The 21,194-nt window shown below is 51.9% G+C and overlaps 7 protein-coding genes across 7 annotated transcripts; 5 read left to right on the top strand and 2 right to left on the bottom strand.

Annotated features, from left to right (window-relative positions):
- Nucleotides 1-721: 721 nt before the first annotated feature.
- T069G_05796 (diphthamide synthase domain-containing protein) lies at nucleotides 722-3,130 on the top strand (the record flags this gene model as incomplete). Its single annotated transcript, XM_056173006.1, has 1 exon — nucleotides 722-3,130. One exon carries the CDS (start codon nucleotides 722-724, stop codon nucleotides 3,128-3,130), a length of 2,409 nt encoding a protein of 802 aa, XP_056029864.1.
- An 859-nt stretch (nucleotides 3,131-3,989) lies between these two features.
- T069G_05795 (uncharacterized protein) lies at nucleotides 3,990-5,159 on the top strand (the record flags this gene model as incomplete). The annotated part of the gene is made up of 3 exons (XM_056173005.1): nucleotides 3,990-4,121; nucleotides 4,359-4,740; nucleotides 4,825-5,159. 3 exons carry the CDS (start codon nucleotides 3,990-3,992, stop codon nucleotides 5,157-5,159), a joined length of 849 nt encoding a protein of 282 aa, XP_056029863.1.
- A 718-nt stretch (nucleotides 5,160-5,877) lies between these two features.
- Nucleotides 5,878-8,346, top strand: T069G_05794 (AAA domain-containing protein; the record flags this gene model as incomplete). The annotated part of the gene is made up of 7 exons (XM_056173004.1): nucleotides 5,878-6,350; nucleotides 6,401-6,632; nucleotides 6,696-7,287; nucleotides 7,339-7,751; nucleotides 7,841-8,000; nucleotides 8,123-8,183; nucleotides 8,256-8,346. 7 exons carry the CDS (start codon nucleotides 5,878-5,880, stop codon nucleotides 8,344-8,346), a joined length of 2,022 nt encoding a protein of 673 aa, XP_056029862.1.
- Nucleotides 8,347-12,155: 3,809 nt separating this feature from the next.
- T069G_05793 (uncharacterized protein) lies at nucleotides 12,156-14,114 on the top strand (the record flags this gene model as incomplete). The annotated part of the gene is made up of 2 exons (XM_056173003.1): nucleotides 12,156-12,581; nucleotides 12,654-14,114. 2 exons carry the CDS (start codon nucleotides 12,156-12,158, stop codon nucleotides 14,112-14,114), a joined length of 1,887 nt encoding a protein of 628 aa, XP_056029861.1.
- Nucleotides 14,115-14,645: 531 nt separating this feature from the next.
- On the bottom strand, nucleotides 14,646-17,048 carry T069G_05792 (peptidase family m3 domain-containing protein; the record flags this gene model as incomplete). Its single annotated transcript, XM_056173002.1, has 1 exon — nucleotides 14,646-17,048. The coding sequence occupies one exon, from the start codon at nucleotides 17,046-17,048 to the stop codon at nucleotides 14,646-14,648; it is 2,403 nt and encodes an 800-aa protein (XP_056029860.1).
- Nucleotides 17,049-18,364: 1,316 nt separating this feature from the next.
- T069G_05791 (apolipoprotein O domain-containing protein) lies at nucleotides 18,365-19,255 on the top strand (the record flags this gene model as incomplete). The annotated part of the gene is made up of 3 exons (XM_056173001.1): nucleotides 18,365-18,391; nucleotides 18,454-18,534; nucleotides 18,617-19,255. The coding sequence occupies 3 exons, from the start codon at nucleotides 18,365-18,367 to the stop codon at nucleotides 19,253-19,255; spliced, it is 747 nt and encodes a 248-aa protein (XP_056029859.1).
- A 389-nt stretch (nucleotides 19,256-19,644) lies between these two features.
- Nucleotides 19,645-20,952, bottom strand: T069G_05790 (dihydrouridine synthase (Dus) domain-containing protein; the record flags this gene model as incomplete). The annotated part of the gene is made up of 2 exons (XM_056173000.1): nucleotides 19,645-20,744; nucleotides 20,811-20,952. 2 exons carry the CDS (start codon nucleotides 20,950-20,952, stop codon nucleotides 19,645-19,647), a joined length of 1,242 nt encoding a protein of 413 aa, XP_056029858.1.
- Between the last annotated feature and the right edge of the window lie 242 nt (nucleotides 20,953-21,194).

The following is a 21,194-nucleotide window of genomic DNA, read 5'->3' as shown; positions in this document are numbered from 1 at the left end:
AGTTTAATAGAGAGCGACTGCTAGCCTGCGCACGTGCTCTCATAGCAATCTGCCGTCTTTTTGGCCAGCGTATACTAACGCCGAGAGCGGGTGAAGCGTCGTGTTGGTGGTAGGGAAGATCGCCGTAACTATCGTAGCTTCGTGCGGAGTAGAACCACGCTGATGACGGAGGATGTGTCGTTAGTTTGCCAGCCATGATAGAGCCATCTTTTGGCGTGCCTAGTGAAGAATATCTCCCCGAGCTGAATGAGTAGATTGTGATAGTTTCCCTGCTAAGTATGTTAGCGTAAATGGCTTTATCTTCGAGTTGAGATTGGGGCTTGAAGTGATGTACTCGTACGAGTCGCGGTTATCAGCGGGACGCTGTTGATCTGCGACACTCCGCACGAATCAAAGGGAAATCGAATTCCAAAATGAGAGAAGACGTTCCATGCATGTCTTATCTAGCGTATTTACATAAAAAAAAGTATGATAGTAGTTGATATTCTTATGTGTGTTCGTTGAAGAGTATAATGATAATGCTGTTTGGTAAAATGGTGTAATGTCGGTGGAGTGTGTAGATGTGATAACAGTACATAGGGTGGACGAAAAAAAAAAAAAAAAAACCTCCGTGCTCTGGTAAGGCGCAAAAAAATGCACGTGAGATGCAAGATGCTCATTTTCCCACAACGTCGCAACGCCGCTGCAACTACGGGATTAAGTGCAAGCTCTTGAAAAAAAGATGACGTCCGAATCACTAAATGTAATTGCGCTTATTTCAGGAGGCAAAGACAGCTTCTTTAATCTGGTTCACTGCATCCGCCATGGGCATCGCATTGTGGCTCTGGCGAACTTGTTCCCTACCGTGGATAGTGCCAACGAAGCTGTAGAGGATGTCCAATTCATCGACCCAGAGCAGCAGACTTCAACAGCTACTGAAGATGAGAGCGCCCACGAGGAGGATCTGAATAGCTTCATGTATCAGACGGTTGGCCATGAGGTCATCCCGCTCTATGCAGCAGCAACAGGCATACCCCTCTATCGACAGCCTATCCGTGGCGGGGCACTACATCACGAACGGGACTATGATTATTCGTCTGGGGGGCAGAAGGCCGATGAGACGGAATCAATGCTTCTTTTGCTAAAGGCCATCAAAGCTCGCCACCCGGAGGCCAACGCTCTCTGTTCCGGGGCCATCTTGTCAACTTACCAGCGCACTCGGGTCGAGTCTGTTGCGTTGAGACTTGGCCTCACCCCACTGGCATATCTCTGGAAGTATCCCGTTCTTCCATCTCCTGAGAATGAAGTTGCAGATGATGCTCAGTTGCTGCGTGATATGGCTGTAGCCGGACTTGATGCTCGAATTATCAAGGTTGCAAGCGCCGGACTTGATGAAAGCCACCTATGGGAGCGAGTGTCGAGCGTCGAAGGAGTACACCGAGTGAAGAGTGCTTTGAGGAAGTTTGGTGCTCCTCAAGGAGCTGCACTGGGCGAGGGGGGAGAGTTTGAGACACTTGTCTTGGATGGGCCGGCTTGGCTGTTCAAGAAGAGAATATCTGTTCCCGAGGAAAGACGGCGAGTTATCAACGAAGGAGGGGGCTCAATTTGGTTGATGCTTCGAGGAGCTCAACTTCAAGAAAAACACACAAATATCGATGACGATGCGAGCCCAGAGTCGTCTGTTAGGATTCCTGAATTATTTGATGCCAAATTTCACACCATCTTGGATACGGTCATGAGTGCAAAGTTGACCGAGGACAACAGGAAAGAAGTCTCAGGAGCTCTCACACCACGAATTTTGGGCAAAGATTTCTCCACGACTTTGGAAGAAGATGACGACTTTCTTCGATTTTCTGTTCTAGCCAAGTCTTCTACAGATTGCATTTCGATTGAGGCAGAAATGCAGTCCATCGTTGGCCAAATTGACGGATTCCTTTCCTCCTCATCTCTTGATGCGGCCCAAATAATCAATACTACCATCATCCTTCGTCACATGGCAGACTTTCCAAAAATCAACACAGAGTATGGCAGGCTGTTTACAAGGCCAAACCCACCAGCTCGAGTCACTATTTCGTGTGGCCACTTACTTCCATCTGGCTACAATGTCATAGTGTACCTCACAGTCCCGAAATCAGGGGTAAATTCGCATAGAAATGGGCTCCATGTTCAGTCTCGTTCGTACTGGGCACCGGCGAATATTGGCCCATATAGCCAGGCTATCGACATTGCTCTAACAGCAAAAGCAGAGGACATCGATCTTCGGGGCATCTACATTGCCGGCCAGATCCCCTTGATACCCTCCTCGATGGCTCTGCCACCTCCATCGAAGACCAGTCATGGTATGCAGATTGTCCTCTCGTTACAACATCTCTGGCGAATTGGGCTTGAGATGAAAGTCCAGCTTTGGACAAGCGCGGTGGCCTACTTTGCTAAATCATCATCGCCCGATGAAATGAAACGCAATGCCCAAGCAGCCGGCCTTGCATGGAAGCTCGCTCATGGCTCACCAGAAGATGATGAAGACGATGGAAATGAGTTGGACCCTTGGGATCTGAAGTACAACTTTCAACACATGACACTGGCGGGCGATGAACAGAAGTCTCGCGCACGACTGCCTGACTGGTCAATTTTTACGCTGAGACAGCAGAACGAGCCGGAATCGTGCATCCCTCCCGTCTTCGCCGCCGAAGTGGAAGAGCTTCCTCGACAGTCTACGGTAGAGTGGCATGCTCATGTTGGCCTATCGCAAATCGAGGAGAGCAGTGTAGAGATGATCTATCATCCAGAAACTCCATCGTCCTGCTGGAGGGCATGGCATGTATTCATTCGCTCCCCAGAGGCTACATTGGTGTATACAACTCTAGCCCATATCCCGTCACGGGATCACAACAGCACCGATTGGGAAGCTCTGCAAAAGGAACTCTCAGCCTCATACGCGGGTTCAGTTCGGGCCCTCGGGCTGACGCCTCCAGTGCCCTCTCCAACCCCTCACCTGGCCTATGTAGAGGTCACCACCGTTACATCCCTGTGGTCGGATGTCGGCGATGCTGGGCCGTCGGTGCCTTTTGCGATGGTTCCGTGCCATACGATCTGGTCCGCCAAGGGAGAAAAGACAAAATGCGTGGCGATATATAAAATGATTCTTGGATGACCTCTGAACGAATAAATAAAAGAAAAAAGAAGAATTCTCAATGATGATGTCGCCAATGGCACTTGCTGTCTGTTGGAGTCTTTCGTGAAGTCTTGCACCGAGAGCCCCGACGAGCCGACGACCATGGCATGCAGCCACCACCAGAGTACACATTGGCATATGGACCCATTGCCTGTCAGGCGATCTGCCGGCCAAGATACGATCTTCTCTATATCTGGATCTGCGGGCAACACTAAGAGTTCCTTATGACCTCTTAGTTGGAACTCCTCGGGCTCTCTGAGCAGCGTGGTGTTTGATTCAACTTGCCTCACAATGCCGTTGACAACCCACAAAATATGAACCGTGTGTTCATATCATCATCGCTGTGGCGGAAGAGACTTGCAAGGCTGAAGCCAAAGCGACGCTTCTGGCATTTACTACTATAGCTATATTTCTCAGGTATATGCTGCTATGACTCTCGTCCACAATGACGCAGCGGCGGCTGGGATCGCGGCGCTGCGGATCTCGCTCTTCATTTTAGCTGACGGAGACCAAGTGGCCACTCACGACTGCTGTGGGCGAACTACGCCTTGCTTGTACATGAACTTAGCTATGCCGCGCGGGAGCCAATTTATTTTCTTTTAATTCCTCTTCCTGCTCCTCTGCTCCCTGGGCTCGGGCGCAATGCTTCAACAGCGTCTCTCGCCACAGTCTGGCTCTGCCCGTGCCGCCACTCTGAACTACAATCACGCAACCAAACCTTAGTTTAAATGCGCCGCTCTGCGCCCCCACAAGAGCTTGTGCGCATGTGCTGTGGCACTCAGTTCAAAGTGGTACTGCCGAGTCAAGTGAGACGTGCACCCTGGTCGAGGCCGTGACCATGGCTTCTCACCCTCAGGCCAACGAGCTTGACGCATCTGCCTCTGCAGTGGCATTGCCGAAGAAGACGCTATCGAGGGCTGACCTGCATCGTCGTCAGTCGGCAGACGAGCGGATTAACAACATTCTCGAGGTGAGACGAGGCCACCCTGTTTTTGGTTGAATCCTTTGCTTAAAGGCGGGCGTCTTGTGCGTGTTTCCCCATTTTGTTGCCTCCATCCCCATCTTCAACATCGTCTGTACCAAAAAGGTCCAGGCATCGTCTTTGACGAGGAGGACTGCACTACGCACTACAACTTGTCAATCCCGCTACGTTCATACGTAGAAGAAAAAGAACATGTCGCTAACAGCAATCGCAACGACAATGCAGACGGCTCTGCAACGAGCAGAAACGATGGATCCTGCCTCTCTAAGTCTTCTCCAGAAAGGCTCTTCCCACAATTCCTCTCCCAACTATGGAGCCTCCGGAACGGCGACAAGAGGGATTCTGCAAGACTACCAGGCGGTACCGACCAGCGATGAAAGCGATGCCACCCGTCCGAGAAAGGTTTCCTACAGTGATGCGGCGAAGAAGCCCGGGAACCATGCGAAGAGCCAGAGCTCTCTGCGGCAGCGAAACGGAGTCTCCGGCTCGGAGGATACAAGATCACCAACAAAAGCAAAGTCGTCATGGACAAAAGAAACATTCCGAAAGTTTCAGTCCCTTCAGTTGGAAAACAAGGGAAGCGTGGCTAGAGATCACCTGGCTCTCGGTATGTCGCATGCGTATACAGCAGCTGGGCTGCATGTCTCAAGAGAACCAATTGGCTGACCATTTCATTTTTTCCCCCTTCTAGAACGCACATTTCTAGCATGGCTTCGAACCTCTCTCGCTTTTGCATCGATTGGCGTCGCCGTGACGCAGCTATTCCGCCTCAACACTGATAACGCTTCCGCCTCCGATTTCGACCACACAAGGCTACAAAAGATGGGACGCCCGTTGGGTGCGACATTCCTCGCCATTAGTATTGTGACTCTGCTCCTCGGTTGCAGACGATATTTCCATGCCCAGGAATGGATCCTTCAGGGCAAGTTCCCAGCAAGCCGAGGGACCATCATTATCATGTCACTGGTGGCGTTGGCCCTCATGATTTTATCTCTAGTGGTGGTCATTGTCATCCGGCCATCATAGAGGCTTTAAGCAGCCATGGAATCACCAACTTTCGATTGTTGATTCTCCGTTGGCCCCTTGTTGGAATGAAGAATGATTAATGGGCCTGGTACTTGTGATTAAGGATAGCATTGGGTTTAAAGCATGTGATTAATGGGTTTTGGTGTTTTGGACTTTGCAGGGTAGTTGTTTGCATCATACCTGCATCGATGCACATTTGCAATAGATAGAGGATATCTCTTCACTGATACCTAATTGAATTTGGACCAGGGAACTACGGTAATTACTCTTCACAGAAAATTGGCGCCTTACCAATTGGCTCATGTTGAAGCTTGTTCAATCTCGAGTAAGATCGTGAAGATGTGCTGGTTGGCTTACCGGCTCTGATCGATAAGCTGTGTGATACGTCATGACATGACTCTGTACTACCAAGTAGCTACCTATCTAAGCTGGCACTCCAAGTCTGCTCTCTAGCATCCCGTGTCTCAAATTGAAAGCTATTTAAGTAGTGAGTGATGATAACAGAAACTAAACGAACATATATGCAGCTATAGTGGCAGATACTAGAAAGATATAGCAATAGTAGCAGATACTTGAACGGACCGCAACGCTGTCGCGGGGTGCTTGCTAAAGTAGTACAGCACATTATTTGGTGGGGTTGTTAAGCTTTGTCACCAACCGCATCTCATACGCTGGAGCTCTCCCTCTTTTTCTACGGCTGTCCGCTGTAGCTTTCACAATGTCGCCCAAAGAACCAATAGACGTCCCCTCTTTTGCGGCGACTCAACTTGCGCTTCTGGATCAAGAGCTGCAGAGTGAAATCCAGGAAACGAGCTCTCTCATCTCCAATCACAGCCCCACGGGTCTACAGCGCGCTGGCCTGGCCATCACGAATCTTACCATCTCTTCTCAGAGAACGGGGTTAGGAGGCAAGACGGTGCTGGAACTGAGTCCCGATAGTGCAACCTCAAGCACGGGAGAGCTGCCCGAACATGGCATTCGGACGGGGGATATTGTCCTGGTTGCAGAACAGCCGGCGGGAAGCGCAAAGAAGAGAGAGGTTAAGGAACTCGAGAGAAAGGGCGCCAGAGGCGTGGTGACGAAGGTGCAGAGGGCAGCTGTGAATGTTGCATTGGATGAAGGCAAAGACGAAGTCGTATTCGCGGGGAGAGTCTGGATGGTGAAATTGGCAGATGAGGTTACTTATCGACGGTAATGAAAACGAGACACGAAGTCGAGGACGACAAACTGACAACTACCAGCATGAACCAGACAATGGAGAAGCTACAGAAGATGGGAGAGGCAGAGTACTCGAGTTTTATAAGGGTGCTGTTTGGGCTGTCGAGTCCTTCTCCAGTGCCGCAGAACCTGACGACGAGTGACGAGGTTGGAAATATTGAGTGGATAGACCCGACATTGAATGATTCACAAAAGGATGCCATTCGGTTTGCTTTGGCATCTCGAGAGGTGGCTCTCATTCACGGACCTCCTGGGGTAAGTCGCGGCTGGCTGCTTTTTTCTTTACGAGGTGCTTTGGTTGATGCTGATCTATCTTAGACAGGCAAGACCCATACGCTGATAGAACTGATTCTGCAAATGATTAAGCGTGAACAGAGAATACTGGTCTGCGGCCCGTCCAACATTTCTGTTGACAACATTGTGGAACGACTTTCTCCACACAAGATACCCATCCTTCGCTTGGGTCATCCTGCTCGGCTCCTACCATCAGTTCTTAACCATTCTTTAGACGTACTCACGCAAACCTCTGAGGCTGGGGCTATAGTCAAGGATGTCCGTGCCGAGATGGATGCAAAACAGGCATCAATCAAGAAGACCAAGAGCGGCAAGGAGCGGAAGGCCATATACACTGATTTAAAGGAGCTACGTAAGGAATATAGGGAGAGGGAGAGGAGGTGCGTCAGCAACCTCGTTGGCGGCAGCAAGGTTGTCCTCGCAACTCTTCACGGAGCAGGAGGTTTCCAGCTGAGGAATGAGCAATTTGACGTGGTCATCATCGACGAGGCGAGTCAGGCCTTGGAGGCACAATGTTGGGTTCCGCTGCTGTCGGCGAAGAAGGCTGTCTGTGCTGGTGACCACTTGCAGCTACCGCCAACAATCAAGTCTCTCAATTCAAAGGTCAAAGCAAAGGGTAAAGGGGCAGATGATAATGCATCGCCTGTCATCAGGGGCATGACCCTAGAGACGACTCTCTTTGATCGGCTTTTGGCCCTGCATGGACCGTCCATTAAGCGCATGCTTACGACGCAATATAGAATGCATGAGAAGATTATGCGTTTCCCATCAGACGAGCTATACGACTCGGAACTTATAGCAGCCGATGCGGTAAAAGCAAGATTGCTTAAAGACTTGGAGTATGACGTTGAGAACAATGAAGACACAACAGAGCCAGTCATCTTCATCGATACCCAGGGGGGCGATTTCCTAGAGCGCAACGAAGATGACGATAAAGAGAACCCTAAAAAGGGTAGCCTGCACGGGGAGAGCAAGAGTAACGAGATGGAGGCAGCGCTGGTTCGCCTGCATGTAAAGCAGCTGGTCGAAGCCGGTGTCCGACCCGAGGATATTGCCGTCGTCACTCCGTACAATGCACAGGTATGTTTCTTGAGAGTTGGATCCCAGTATAGGAGCTACGAGGTCTTAGGATTATTACACGTTGGAATAATGCTGACTGGCGAGATCAGCTTGCTGTGCTTGCCTCGTTGAAGGAGAAGTTTCCGGGCATTGAGCTCGGAAGTGTGGATGGCTTTCAGGGGCGCGAGAAGGAGGCTGTGATTGTGAGCCTTGTGCGCAGCAACCCTGATGGCGAGGTGGGCTTCCTGGGGGAGAAGCGACGACTTAACGGTAAGTCTTTGAGTGAACATGAATTTTTGCTTTTTCTGTTTATTTTTAGTCATTACGAGGAAAGAAATGGCTGAGCAAAGGGGAGAGAGTGCGGGTTCATATGCTAATACCCTCAATTACAGTCGCCATGACCCGTCCTAAGCGGTCATTAACAGTCATTGGAGACTCCGAGACGGTCAAGAGGTGCGTTCTATTCGCTGAATTCTCCTGGCTTATGAGACAGAGAGGTGCTGACTTTGCTTTTCTTTTTTTCAGGGGGAGCAAGTTTTTGAAAAAGTGGATGGAATTTTTGGAGGAGAATGCTGATCTGAGGTATCCTGATATTGCAGAGGTTAACCGAGAATGAAGAAAAATGAGGCTATACCAAGCTATACCCATGCAAAAACTACGAAAAGGCACAAAGACTGGAATGACCCGGAAATAATTCTCTACAGCCGCGGCATCATAATTCAACACTTTACAACTCTACTGGCCATGTCGAAAAAAAAAAGAGATTAGATAACGAAGGTAACATTGGACGACCGGCGCGGTGGTTACGTGTAGATAACTCGCACGCTGTATTAAAATTAGAGTTAATTTCACGTGGCTCATCTGTTTGCGATACGACGGCGGACGGTGTTTCCTGTTTCCGACGGGCATTGGGTCCGTTTGCTGTCAAATCTTGGATCAAGAGCACCCAGGCAACCTTTTCATCCGAACATCCGGCCTGTATGTAACCGTGCAACCTACCGCAGTCGTGGGTATGAAGATGAAGTGGGATCTGGGATTCATCGATCATTCCAAGCACGGCTCGAATGGCTCTCGTACCAATAGGCAGCAGGTTCTATGACTTCCTGGTACCCGAGATGACTGTGGACAGGGTTTTGGTAAATGATGTCTGACAGTTTCTAGTGGCGGCCGGTATTCTCTCGAGAATCGCGCGAATCGTTCCAAAGCTGGTGATATATCATGTCGCTTAGGAGAAGCGTCTTCTCAGCAAAGAAGCCTGAACCCTGTCGAGCTGTCAACCTATGTCGAGCGGAGAGGTCGGTAATAGGCAGCGGCAATGATACAGGTATTTGTGACCACCTGTACTCCGTACAAACAAAAGATTCACCTCGCAATCTCAGGCTAGCATCTAATAAGAGCATGCCCGTCGCGTGGTAGGTGGGATGAGCACGGCCCTCCCTTGCATTCTTTCCAGAAAAGAGGCTCCAAGAGCACGCGGATCTGCGCATGAACCACACGCATCAACCGCCCCCTGGTCCAGATCTCCAGAATGGCCTGAAACGATTGGGCAGCGCGACCAGTGCAACAGGGCTGGCTGCCACTTTATGCTTTGCATAGTGCTAAGTCGGATAACGGCCCCGGCTCGGGTGCCCGCATGATCAAGGAAACAAGAGGGAAAAGGCAAAAAGCAAAAGGGAAAAGGGAAATGAAACGGGCTAAGAAAAGAGGCATTGGGGGCCGTTATGCGATTGCCAAGCACTTTGCTGAGTTGGTATCTCCAAACGCCAACGGGGAAGAGTCACATCCTCCACCTTGAGATTTGTGGCCTGCAGGGTCTGACCAGGGGGGCTCGTTTTACTTGGTTCCTGGGGAGGTTTGCTTTGATGGAACTCGCGCGAATTGAAGCACAAAACGGCCGGTGCCTCGAGCATCAAAGAGCCTGCAGCTTGGTCGGAGCAGAGCCTCGAAGAAGGGATAGACGTCCGTTGGCAGCTGTGGAACGAACCAGGCATGCATCTGGCACGGTAGCGCAGCTCATTTTGTCAGTTATCACATCACCCTGGCGCCAATTTGTGAGTCGATTTGCTTACACGCTGGTGTTGTCCCGCTGTCCGTTGGTACCTGAACTGTATTTTATTAGTCCGCAGTCCGCTGGCCGGGCCGAGTACTTGCAGGTACAGTACAGCAAATACGCTCAACTCGTATTAGCAGCAGGCGGTAATAAGAGAGATGGAGGTGAAATTGAGCAGTGGCGGAGTTTGGAATGGAGTTTGAGGGTATCCGGAGAGTATTTTTTTTTACTGCCTTGGGAATTTGTACCAGCAGATTTGTAATCCTCATGGTGCAGCTCGGTGATTGTTTGCACGTTCCATGGTACCTTTCTCCAGGTTCCTTCACACTGACCTCTGGCAGGTGTAGGACCTTGTAATTAAGGCACTGGGGAAATCCCACCTAACGTATTCACCACCGACATGAAGCTTCGCAGATCATCGTCTCTCACTTCATCCCCCCCCCCCCCTGGGTTACGAGTTTTGTACTTACTCGTATCATGTCATCTTTTCTTGATCCATCTGGCAAGCCACAACGCAAGAGCAGCTCTACTAGCGGCAGCTTTAGCTCTGCTGGTCTCAATAGGCTGTCAATGATTGCGGTCCCGTCGGCTTCAGCCGCCTGCTAGTCCTTGCAGCTACTGGGCGACTACGAGTAACTGCTGGAACAGCTCGTTGCTACCGCAAGCGCTATTGGAAATCCCGGCGTCGTTCGTGTCTGGTCGCTTACAAGCATTCGTACGGGGTTTTTGTACCTGTAAAGCAAGGAGGCCTTGTCAAGTCGCCGACTTTGGCACCGACCAGTTGCTTGCGAAAACCGCCATGTTGCCGCCCCAGGCTCCGCGACAACGCACCGAATCTGCACCCGCCGCGAGCCCCTTTCTTTGTTGTCGGAGTGCGGTCCAATCCCGAGGCCCCATGGACCCTCCCCTGCGAGAAACGTGGCCGGCATCTCTTGGCGGAGAGCCCTGCTGGGCAAAATGCACGCACGAGCCGTTACGAGTTGGAGGCAGCTGCGGCCATGGCAAGCCAGCCAGTCGAACGAAGTTGAGCAAAGTCGCCAGTCGTCATCGATATGCACGACTGCTGGTCTCGGCCATGAAGAGGCAATGCTTGCCGGCCATTGATTCGTCTGTTGTGTTTGTATGTGTACGAGTACACTCGTGTGCTGCCCCTCGGCCGTTCCGTTGAAGCACAATCCAATCCACCACGGCAGAGGAGGGGGCCTGGCTACAGTATCGCTGCTGCAGCATCCTTGGATCCGGTGAGGGCCGTATTTCCACGCACGCGACTCTCGTTTGTGCTTGTGCTCCGTACTCCGTAAAGTACGTACAAGTTCAGTAGCGGCAGCGTCCCAGGATCTCCGTATTGCATTACAGGTTTTACTGCTGCTGGTACCAAGTGTACTCAACATACGGCGAGCGTACTTGTACGGGCCCTGGCACGGAATTGCTACCCCAGTCCTCCGTAGAGGGAACCAGAGCGGCCGTCCTGATACCGGTACTCCGTACTCCATACGCTTCATATCTTGGGTGGCTCTTTGACCACGGATAGCGTGTTTCTGACCTGCCCTTCCTGGGCGTTTCAAGCTATGCGCCTCGGCGTGCTTCGATCCCAATCCCTCGCTAGCTTGGCTGCAGCTCGGGGCCATCTGGGGGCTCCGTTAAAATACGGCCAGGGCGCCATTGTGTTTCATCCTCCGTCTTCCCAAGGCCTATTACACAAAGGAATTCGCCCCGGCCGTGGCCGCGAGCAATCGATCTCATTGCTGCTCCATACACCTTTGTGGCACTTCAACTTTTACAACTCCATTTCTTATAGCGACTGGGCCATGGCGCCGTTGGCCAGATCGCACTGACGTTATTTCGTGTCCCTCGTTTTAATTGTGATACTATTATTTCCTTTATCTTTTGCTACTGCTGTTTCCTTCTGCCCCGCGGCTACCGCACAGGACGCTTCGACAAACGCCTGGACCAAGTTTACTCTCATCGCAGCGCTTGTAACCTGGTAGACGATCCAAGAACCGAGGACTAAAAACGGCCTCTGCTTGAACCGACATGGTCAGCCGGCCTCACTGACGCCAAATTTAACATTGGTAGAACACGGAGAATCCGAAGCTTCCATCATCTGGTCCGGGAGCTCCTGCCTGGGCGGACGACAGCGAAGAAGTAAAAAGCAAACTCTCTGGGTCCATGGTTTCCTGCCGCTGTCGAAGCTTCTCACCACCGCTGTCGAAGCTTCTCACCATTGTCATCCGTGCTTTCTCTCCCAAACAATTCTCGACACTCATTCAACCTTCTCTCTTATTTCTGATAACTCTCATCTATTTATTTTCCTTTTTTTCCTTGACTCTGTTTTATTCGAATTTCCATATTTCTCAACAACTTTGCAAATAAAGATGCACCGAGCATCTTCAACACCTCTGCCACCCCAGGGTATGCCCCGGTCGTCAAGCGCCGCAGCTATCAACAGCAATAACAACCCCAAAGTTCGCTCTCAGACCAGCTCTAGGATAATTCGGGCCCAAATCTCAAGCCCGATACCCATATCAGATCCCTTGGACAAGGAGCTGTCTATTAGACCACAAGACGTGAGCTTTTCCGGGTACATGCCTCAACACGCCAACATCACGCAACCCTCCATGGATACCTCACGACCGTCAGCGGAATTTTCCCGCCGCCGCATTTCCTTCACACCTGAGCGATCTCGGTCAGTTCTCCGAACGGCCTTTAGCAGAATATTTGGCCGCAAGAAGGGACCCCGACCCAAGACAGGCCTGGCTTCAGCAGGTTCGGAGGAGGATAGGCAAAACGAGCAGTACAGTGTAAGTGCATCAGTCACTTCATCAGGGAGCCGCTATCCTCGTTATAGATGATTTACTGATGCAACCAAACAGGATCCCGTGAATAACACTTCTCCTGCCCGGAGCCCACCTACGAAAATCTCTGAACCCATTCCCGTTTCTGAATATGATCGGGCGTTACGGTCTCATTCTGTTGGTCCCGAGGATGTGATGGCCATCCGAAGTGCGCGCAGCCCCGTCAACCAAGACTTCAGTGGCCACGTAAGAAGGCGCACCGGAACTGGCAGCGATGCTCACCCGGCCAGTGCTCGCTGGGTAAAGCCGACGGGACTGACTCCGCGTCCTGCCAGCACTCAGGACTGGGGAAGCAGGCTGGTTGATGATAGCCATGATCCCGAAGAGATTGGCCGTGCTATTACGACGGGTCTTAAACGCCGGTCTAGGAGCCTGTCGTTTATCCCTTTAATCGAAACCACTCCAGCCCCAAGCATTACACGGCGGCGCAGCGACGAGATTCCTCGCGGGTGGCGAGAAAGCTACGACCAAGAACCCGCATCCCCTATATCATCAACGGCGCCAGATGGCGAGGACCGGCGGGCCACCTTCATTAGCGACAAATCAGACGACGAGTCTAAGACTGATGATGAAGCAGAGTTGCCGGATGAAATTGACTCACCTGTTAAGCCTTTTACCTTTAGCAACATCCCTTACATGACAGAGTTTGCCGGCACGAGCATGAAAATTACAGATGCCGTGAATCTTGAGACGCGAATTGGCCAAGTCGAGAATCGTTTAAGCTTGGTGGAAGGCCTTCTAACGCATGCCCGCCAAGCAACTCCAGTTGCTGGATTGCCAGACGATGTCTCGGAACGATTAGCGCCGCCTGCGCCTGCGTGGCCATCTACCTTTGCAACGGCAGTTCGTCCATCTTCTCATTCTTCTGCTCAGTTTTCTGGGACTTCCAGACTCTCGTTTGGCGAGATACCGATCTATGCACGATCAGCAAGCCAACAAGCAACAAAGCAGCCCATGTTTGCCACCCCTGAGCGACCGGCGCTTGCGTCCAGTCTCCCTACGCTTTCCAAATCCTTCCCTACTGGATCATTCCTAATGGATCACGAAACTTACAATACACTCCTGACAACAATGGAGAACGATCGTGCTGCTCGAATAGCATTGGAAGCGCAAGTAATGGAACTCAGCCGGCAGGTTAGTCGCCTTTCCAAAGGTTTACCTAGCACTCGCGCCGCCCAAACGAAAGATGACGCCGCATCTCACCCCCTCGGGCAAACGTCCGTATTCGATTTCGGAGACGCCAACGGAGACTTTGTAACAAAGGATCGTGGCTTGAGTTACAGGAGAGATCACACTGAAGATTCTGGGATAGGCACCGAAGCTGGTGACAAAGACTATCCCGAATCATTTGCCACGCTAAACGAGGAAAACCACCCAGATTTACCATTCAGCACACCCAACGCGGCGTTGTCGCTTTCTAAGCTCACAATGATGGGTGGTATTCCGGCATCTCAACAAGCATTATCGCAGACGATCTAGATGACGTATGAATCTGGATCGCGATGAAAAGAAAAACAAAAGAACAAAAAAAAGATAAATCAATTAGCATTTCATGAGTTCTGGTACCTGCTAGCGCTGTATTACTTGTGTATTATATACCCCATTCCTGCGATGTTGAAGTCGTCTGGAATATTGTCTATAGCATTGTTGTTTGTGAGGCGCTGATGGGGTGTGATTTCGGGTTGGGCAAGGACGGGGGGCAATTGAGGTCCTTCAGCCAAGGGTTGCACACGGGACCATAGACAGAAGGATGGCTCGACAGTTTTTGTTAAGAAAAATAAAGTATTTTGACCCTAAAAGGCACGTACAATTCTATAGTGATGTTTCTACGGGAAAGGGGGGAGCTCTAATTGATATGTTGTTCCTGATATCATGTCGAGTTGAAGTGACATATGTTTTGCTATTCCCTTTTAACGCCAGATAAATCAGCAGCCCTCATTATTCGTACATGCCCATGCTCATTGGGTGTTTGGCTCAATAGTATTTACCATCCATAAGCCTGTTATTCCGTTAAGAGCGGAGTAAATCATCCCTGAGCCCCCAGCTGCCAACGAGAGCCATGGACTTTTCGTCTCCTGGAGCCAGGCGGTCGTCCTGGAGCGTATCGGCAAGGCATGTCCAAGGGTCACGGCCGCCACCCCACTTGAGAAGATTTTCCTTGAGACGCTCGCCATTATCGCGGCCGATGGCAGCGCCGTCCTCGCCGGCGCGGAAGACGACACGCCAGACCCGTTCGGCGATGACGCGGTCGAAGAGGTAGCTGTAGTAGGTGCTGCCGTAGCTGTGCAGGTGGCCGAAGAAGCCCTGCCAGCGAGTCTCAGGGGGATCGCGGGGCCCGTGGGCGAAGCGGGCGTGGATGTCGTGGAAGGCGGCGGTGGAATCGAAGCCTGGGGAGGCGACTTCGGGGGCGTGGTAGGCCTGGTCGACCATGGCGAGGAGGATCTGGTGCTCGGTATCGATGCCCTCGAAGCGCTTGGAGACGCGGATGCGCTCGGCGACGAGGTCGTAGGGCAGCGGCTGGTCCGTCTTCCAGTGGCGGGCGAAGAGCGAGAGCACCGTGCGGTCGGCGGCGAAATGCTCCATGAGGGTGGAGGGGAGCTCGGCGAAGTCGGTTGCGCAACGGGTGCCCGAGACGTTTTGGAACGAGGTGCGCGCCAGGATGGAGTGGATGGCGTGGCCCATCTCGTGAAAGAGCGTCTCGACCGAGTAGAAGGACAAGAACGCCGGCTCTTTGGCGTTGTCGTTCTTGGGGAAATCACAGACGAGGGCGATGGTGGGCAGCTGCTTCAGGGTGCCGTCACGAGACGACGTCTCCATGCCGTCGTTGGCAGCTTGCTCGGCGGATTCAAAAGCAGGCATGTTGGGGCCATTGAGGTCGGAGCCAACCTCGTCGATCTCGTCGGGGAGGATCTCACGGGAGCATCGAACGGTGAAGTGGGCTGGGTTGGGAGACTTTTGCGGCCGGTAGAAGAGATCGCAGTATAGAACGGCCACTTGGCCGCCATTGTCCGACACGACGTCGAGACGCTTGACATCGGGGTGCCAGGTTTCGCCCGGGAGCGTCTCCCGTGGAACGAGACGGATGCCATAGAGACGATTGAAGAGGCGGGACAGGCCCTGGATGACGGTGCCAACGGAGAAGTAAGCCGTCAAGTGATCGTCAAACCTGACCCGGGACCGCATCTCGGCTCGAATCTTCTCCATGTAAAAGTCCCTGTCCCACGCTTGGAGAGTGGCGTCCTGCATAGCTAGCCTCTCCTGCTTCTTCTGCGTCAATTCGCTCAGCTCCTGCTGAATGATGGGAGCGTTGTGGTCCCTCAGAGCAAGGAGAAACTGCATCACTGAAGCGGGCGACTTGGCCATCATGCGGTCCTTGAGCGCCATGTGTCCGTGGCTCTGGAAGCCGGCGAGATTCGCCAGCTCTGCCCTTAGCTTGAGCATCGTCTCCAGCAGCTTGATGGTCCGGCCGGATGCCCTCCGCTGGGCGAGATAGATTTCCTTGCGAGTCTCCTCGTCATACACGCTCTGTAGGGCGGCTGCAGCCTCGGAGCCAGTGGTGGGGACCGAAATGTTGGACCGGACCTTGAGGGATGCGGCGAGGCCGGGATATAAGCCGTAAAAGCGATGCGACGGCAGCGTCACCTCCTTCCGCTCCGGCTCCATGCCCTGGACAAACGCCGAACCGACGTCGCTGATGCGGGAGGATAGCTCAACGAATCTGTCGCGAGCCGTCTTGGGCAAGTTGACGGCAGACTTCATGAAGTCGAGCTTGAGCAGCTCTGCCACTGTCTTCTCCTCCTCGGACCAGGTCGATGTAACTTCGGGACGGGACATGGCCTCTCCCAACTGGTCGCTCAGCCCGGTCATAGTATTCAACTGATTCATGTACTGGTACACCATGGACCAGGCGTCTGCCGCGGCCTGTTGAAAGCGCACATCAGGGTGCGTCATGCGAACAAAGTCGGACATGTCGAGGACACGGCAGAGCAAATCGCTCAGCCGGTCGAGGTCCCGTACTAGCGATTGGTACTCATGAGTTGTCGAAGCGGCGAGCACTCGGTGGACGATTCTAGTCGCCCTCTGCAGGTTCTTCTGCGCAAAGACGAGGAATCCATCTGGACTGGTCAGGTAACGATTTTTGAATAATCCTTGGCTCTTCTTCAGGCTGAAATTGGCAAACGTCCGGCCGGATGGGGCGTCGAATAGCTCGCGGAGAAGCGCATCGTCATGTTGAGAGCTTGTGAAGTGATCGGCCGGCAGCTTCGAAGCATCGGTTACCGGCGTCACAGAGGCAGAAGCAGCAGCAGCAGCAGCGGAAGCGCTCGACTCCCATCGAATATGCGGCTTAGGCTTGATCACGCGACGACAGCATCGGGTGCAGACCCGGAGGCGGGAACCCCCGGAGTTGAGCATTGCTAGCGTTGGGAATGAAGACGGAGATTGGGGGCATACGTAGAACTAATCGTCCTCATAGTATCATGCGCAGAATCCGAGCAAAGGAAGTCCCAATTGCAGTCGAATGTGTTGTAACGAGGCAGAAAAAATCAAGGTGGGAACCGAAGTTCGGAGTTGCGACATGTGGTACCTTGAAGATGTACCGAAGCGATCCCGAAAGCCGATATATGCAACCGCCAAGCTCGCATTGACTCAAGATGAGTTGGATCTATTGAGGAGTGAGACTCAGATATGGCTGATAAGCATGGCTTAGATGGATATATATCTTTTCAACGTATTAATGACAGCATTTTCCATTCCAAATGGACCTACTGGGGTTTCATTTGTGGCAGGCCAAGACCCCTCATTGTTTCCCAAATAGAGGCACTTCACTTACACACACGGAAGTGATCGCTGATCTCGTGTCCAACTGGTGCCCAGGTTTACCGCTCTCTGGGATATAAGCAAAATGATTATCAAGATTCCCGTAAGCAGAGAGGGTAATTGCTACCGAGTTGGCTGGATGGCCAGTCCATGCTTGCCATGCACGTTCTATATGAGGAGACTGACACAGGCCGTTACGCAGATCGGGCATACTTTCATCATCTTTGTCCATCCCACTGACTTGGGTTTCTTCCGGTGATTCTAGTCGTGTATTTCTTGGAAATTGTCGAGCAATGTAATTCTTGTAGATGAGAACGGCCCTCATCAGCTATAATAAGCCAGTGGACTTCTGATTGAAGAAGTGCTGAAAACTATCTGATATAGAACTGTCCAAACCAATACATTTTACTTGTTCATTGTTTTTTCGTACTCAAAATTGGATGAAAGTATATGTCTTGCACAGATATATATGGAAAAACTGGACATTTGCGTGTATATGAGAATTCAATTGTTTTCATACATGTCGACCTACCAGAGACAGAACTGTATATCTATATTCTATTGGCCTCGCAGTTTCGTATCTGCGCGTGTAACATCCATCAACGCAATATGGGATAGAGAACCAAATAAAACTCGAATCATGGACTAATACTCTATAAGCTGCCACGAGATACAACATTAAGAAAGAAAGGAAAAGAGCAGAACAAAAATAGACCAAAGTTATGTTCAGTGTCCAATTGGATCATGCAGCAAAACCTCCCCAATGCGGCAATATCCCAGCATGTTAGCCGCCGGGGCCGGAATTTCTCTGGCGCCGCCCGTCGGAATAGTGCGGGATCCTGGCAAGATCGCATGAGCCTTTTCAAAAATACATCATCGAAGTCAGTTTGACCACCAATTCGCCCTGCATCATGGCCGCGAGAGTGCTCCTGCAGCGGGTAGGCAATGCATCCAACATCCTGTTCGGTAGTACATGTCAGCTAATTGAGTCGTGATTCAGCGCTCCTTTGCACCGCTGGCCGCAGCCGCCCTGGGCGGAATTGCTTTTTCGCCGGCGGTGGTCTTTGCTGAGGCTCCCAAGGTGTGCCCATGACCTCGTGTCTCCTATTGTGTTTTTTTAAAAAAAAAACGACGACTTCTAATATACAATACAAAACACGCAGAGAAAGCCAATCTACGATGAAGTCGAGTTCCACTCTCCGCTGCCCGTAGCACCCTCACCACCGGCCGTTCTCCCCAGCCAGCCCATCAACGACAATGCCGACGAAGAGCCAGCGTCCCGAGTCCCTACTCCCACCGACCGACTGGCCGTCCAGATTGGACGCGCGCGCCTGTTCCTCTACGACGTTGCCGTGGCCGCCGAGAACAAGGTCAACCAGACCATGGATTCGGCCTTTGACCTGGAGCAGTCCTTCACCCGCACAATCGCCTCCCTGGCGCCCCCGCGAGAGAGCGGCGAGAAGCTCATGCCTGGCGGAATCTACGTCCTGGTCGCTGCTATGGCTGGCAGCATCCTGACCAGGAACCGAAGCATCGTGCTGCGCGCCACACTCCCCTTCGCCCTCGGCGTCGGTGCTAGCTGGACGGTACTCCCCATTACTATGCGCAACGTGTCCGACCTGGCGTGGAAGTACGAGCAAAAGTTCCCCGCCGTGGCCGATTCTCACATCAAGCTGCGCGAGGGTATCCAGAGGGGAATTCATTTTGCAAAGGTCCACAGGGAAGTGGGTGTACAGTACGTTGACGACAAGGTCACCAACGTCCGTGAGGCGGTTGAGAATTGGGTTGCGCAGGGAAAGTAAAGCGGAGGGAAAACATGTGTTAATTTTAAAAAAGCGATTGTACCATCACATAGAGATTTTTTTTTGTAACCTGTTCTACATCTCATTTTGTTCATATGAGAGCTTCAAAAAATGGGTCGAGACGAGGCAGAAAATACAAAAGAGGGGCCGTGGGCTGCATAAAATACATGAGAGATAGTAAACAGACACACATATCAGAAGTATTCGGATCTGGTTCATATTCTCAAATGGCTCAACTATGTAAGTTCGTGTTTATCATGGGTGATGTGGTCACCACGCGCAGGGCATCCCTCATGCTGCGTTAATTTCAAGAGCTGCCTCCCTCCCAAACTCCGCCCGTGATGCATCCTTGTGTCTCCCTCCTTTTGTCTATTAAGTTTCCTCCCCCTTCATCCAACAGAAGCAATGGGCAATGGTTCAGGCTCCGGCTGCGTGATGGCTCCTCGCTCCGACAGTGCCTTTTTCTGCTGTGTCTTAACTCTGGCTTGTCCCGTCTGTCCGCCGGCGGCTAGGGCAGCGGCATTGGATTTGCCCTTTTTCGACTGCTTCACTGGTGGCTTGTCGAGTCCCCGCCTCACGTCCGCTTCTCGAGCTTGCTCCATGAACTCTTCATGACCCAGCATCCGGCAGACATCTGAGTAGCTCTTGCTCTGGGTCAAGGGCTGGTGAAGCCCGGCTTTCCCAGGAACCATCTGGGCCAGGAGATATTTTGTGTTGCCGAATCGGTTCTCGACATCCATGCATATCTTGACGTACTCCTTGACAACTTCTTCCCAGGGAGCAAGGCCTCCTTCAGCCTCGGTCCTGAAGCAGCTGGGATTCTTCTCAGCGGATGTGGCAATCATGGCACCATCTGCACCGAATTCCTTTGCCAATTTCAATCCTTCAGCCTTGGACTCCACATCACCATTCATCAAGCAGGCCACGCCAGCCTCGTGGCAAATTTCGGCAACCATGCGCAGCTGGCCACGGATAGCACGCTCGCGAGGTCGCATTGGTGTTGTTCTGCAATGAACTGTGAGTCCTGTGATACCTGTGGCAACAAGTTTCCTGACAAGGGCTTCGGTCTCGGCAGGCGTCTCAAGAATGCGAATTTTGACACTGATGCCGATCTCGAATTCAGGAGTGATGTTCTGAACCAATTTCTCTAGGATTGCGCACAGCTTGTCTGGAGTTCGCAAAAGGGCAGCACCCATGCCTCCACTTGTGCTAAAGGGTTTCGGGCATCCAGCATTGACGTCTATGCCGGCAACATCTGCTGCGACCAACCGTGAAGCCTCCAATGCGCGATCCGGGTCCGAAGTTCCAATCTGAAAGATGAGCTTGTCCTTCTCCTTCTCGGGGTGAACTGCGTATATGATATTCTCCTTTGCATCCGGTGGCGGTTCTTTCTGGCCGTGAGAGGCCACTCGGAACCACTCGACTGTCTGGGTGGCTTCGTTGTATCGTCTCGTCGTTCCAATCATTGCTCGATCAACTGTTTCTGGGCCTGAAGCAATCATGTCAGAAAACAACTTTATACCCCAAGAAGCAAGAAGGTTGCCTCTCTACTCACCCCACACGAGATCAGCGCCGTACTTGAGCGCGAGCAGTCGAGAGGGAAGTTCTCCAGAGCGCACCATTGGCGCAAGAACTACCTTGCCGCGGTAATCCACACCGCGGCGAGGAATCGGGACCATTTTGACCTCTGAAGCCATGATTCTGTTCAGCAACCTCAGCATGCCACTTTGGCGCAACGCGCAACGTGCAAGTTTCTTGCTTGATGACAAAATCCAAAATCCTGGCCCTCCAGGTGGGATGCCACAACAAATGATTCAACTAGCGCTTATCGGCCATATCGCTTATCGATAACGGAATATCCAATAATTAAAATGGAGACCGCTCCGATGTGGATCCGAATTCGGAGCCGAGCTTTGAAACCTATCCCGCCTTTGATTGA

This window comes from Trichoderma breve, chromosome 3 (genome assembly GCF_028502605.1).
Source record: "Trichoderma breve strain T069 chromosome 3, whole genome shotgun sequence".
In the NCBI taxonomy this organism is placed as follows: Eukaryota; Fungi; Ascomycota; class Sordariomycetes; order Hypocreales; family Hypocreaceae; genus Trichoderma; species Trichoderma breve.
This window is presented reverse-complemented; position numbering and strand designations above follow the sequence as displayed.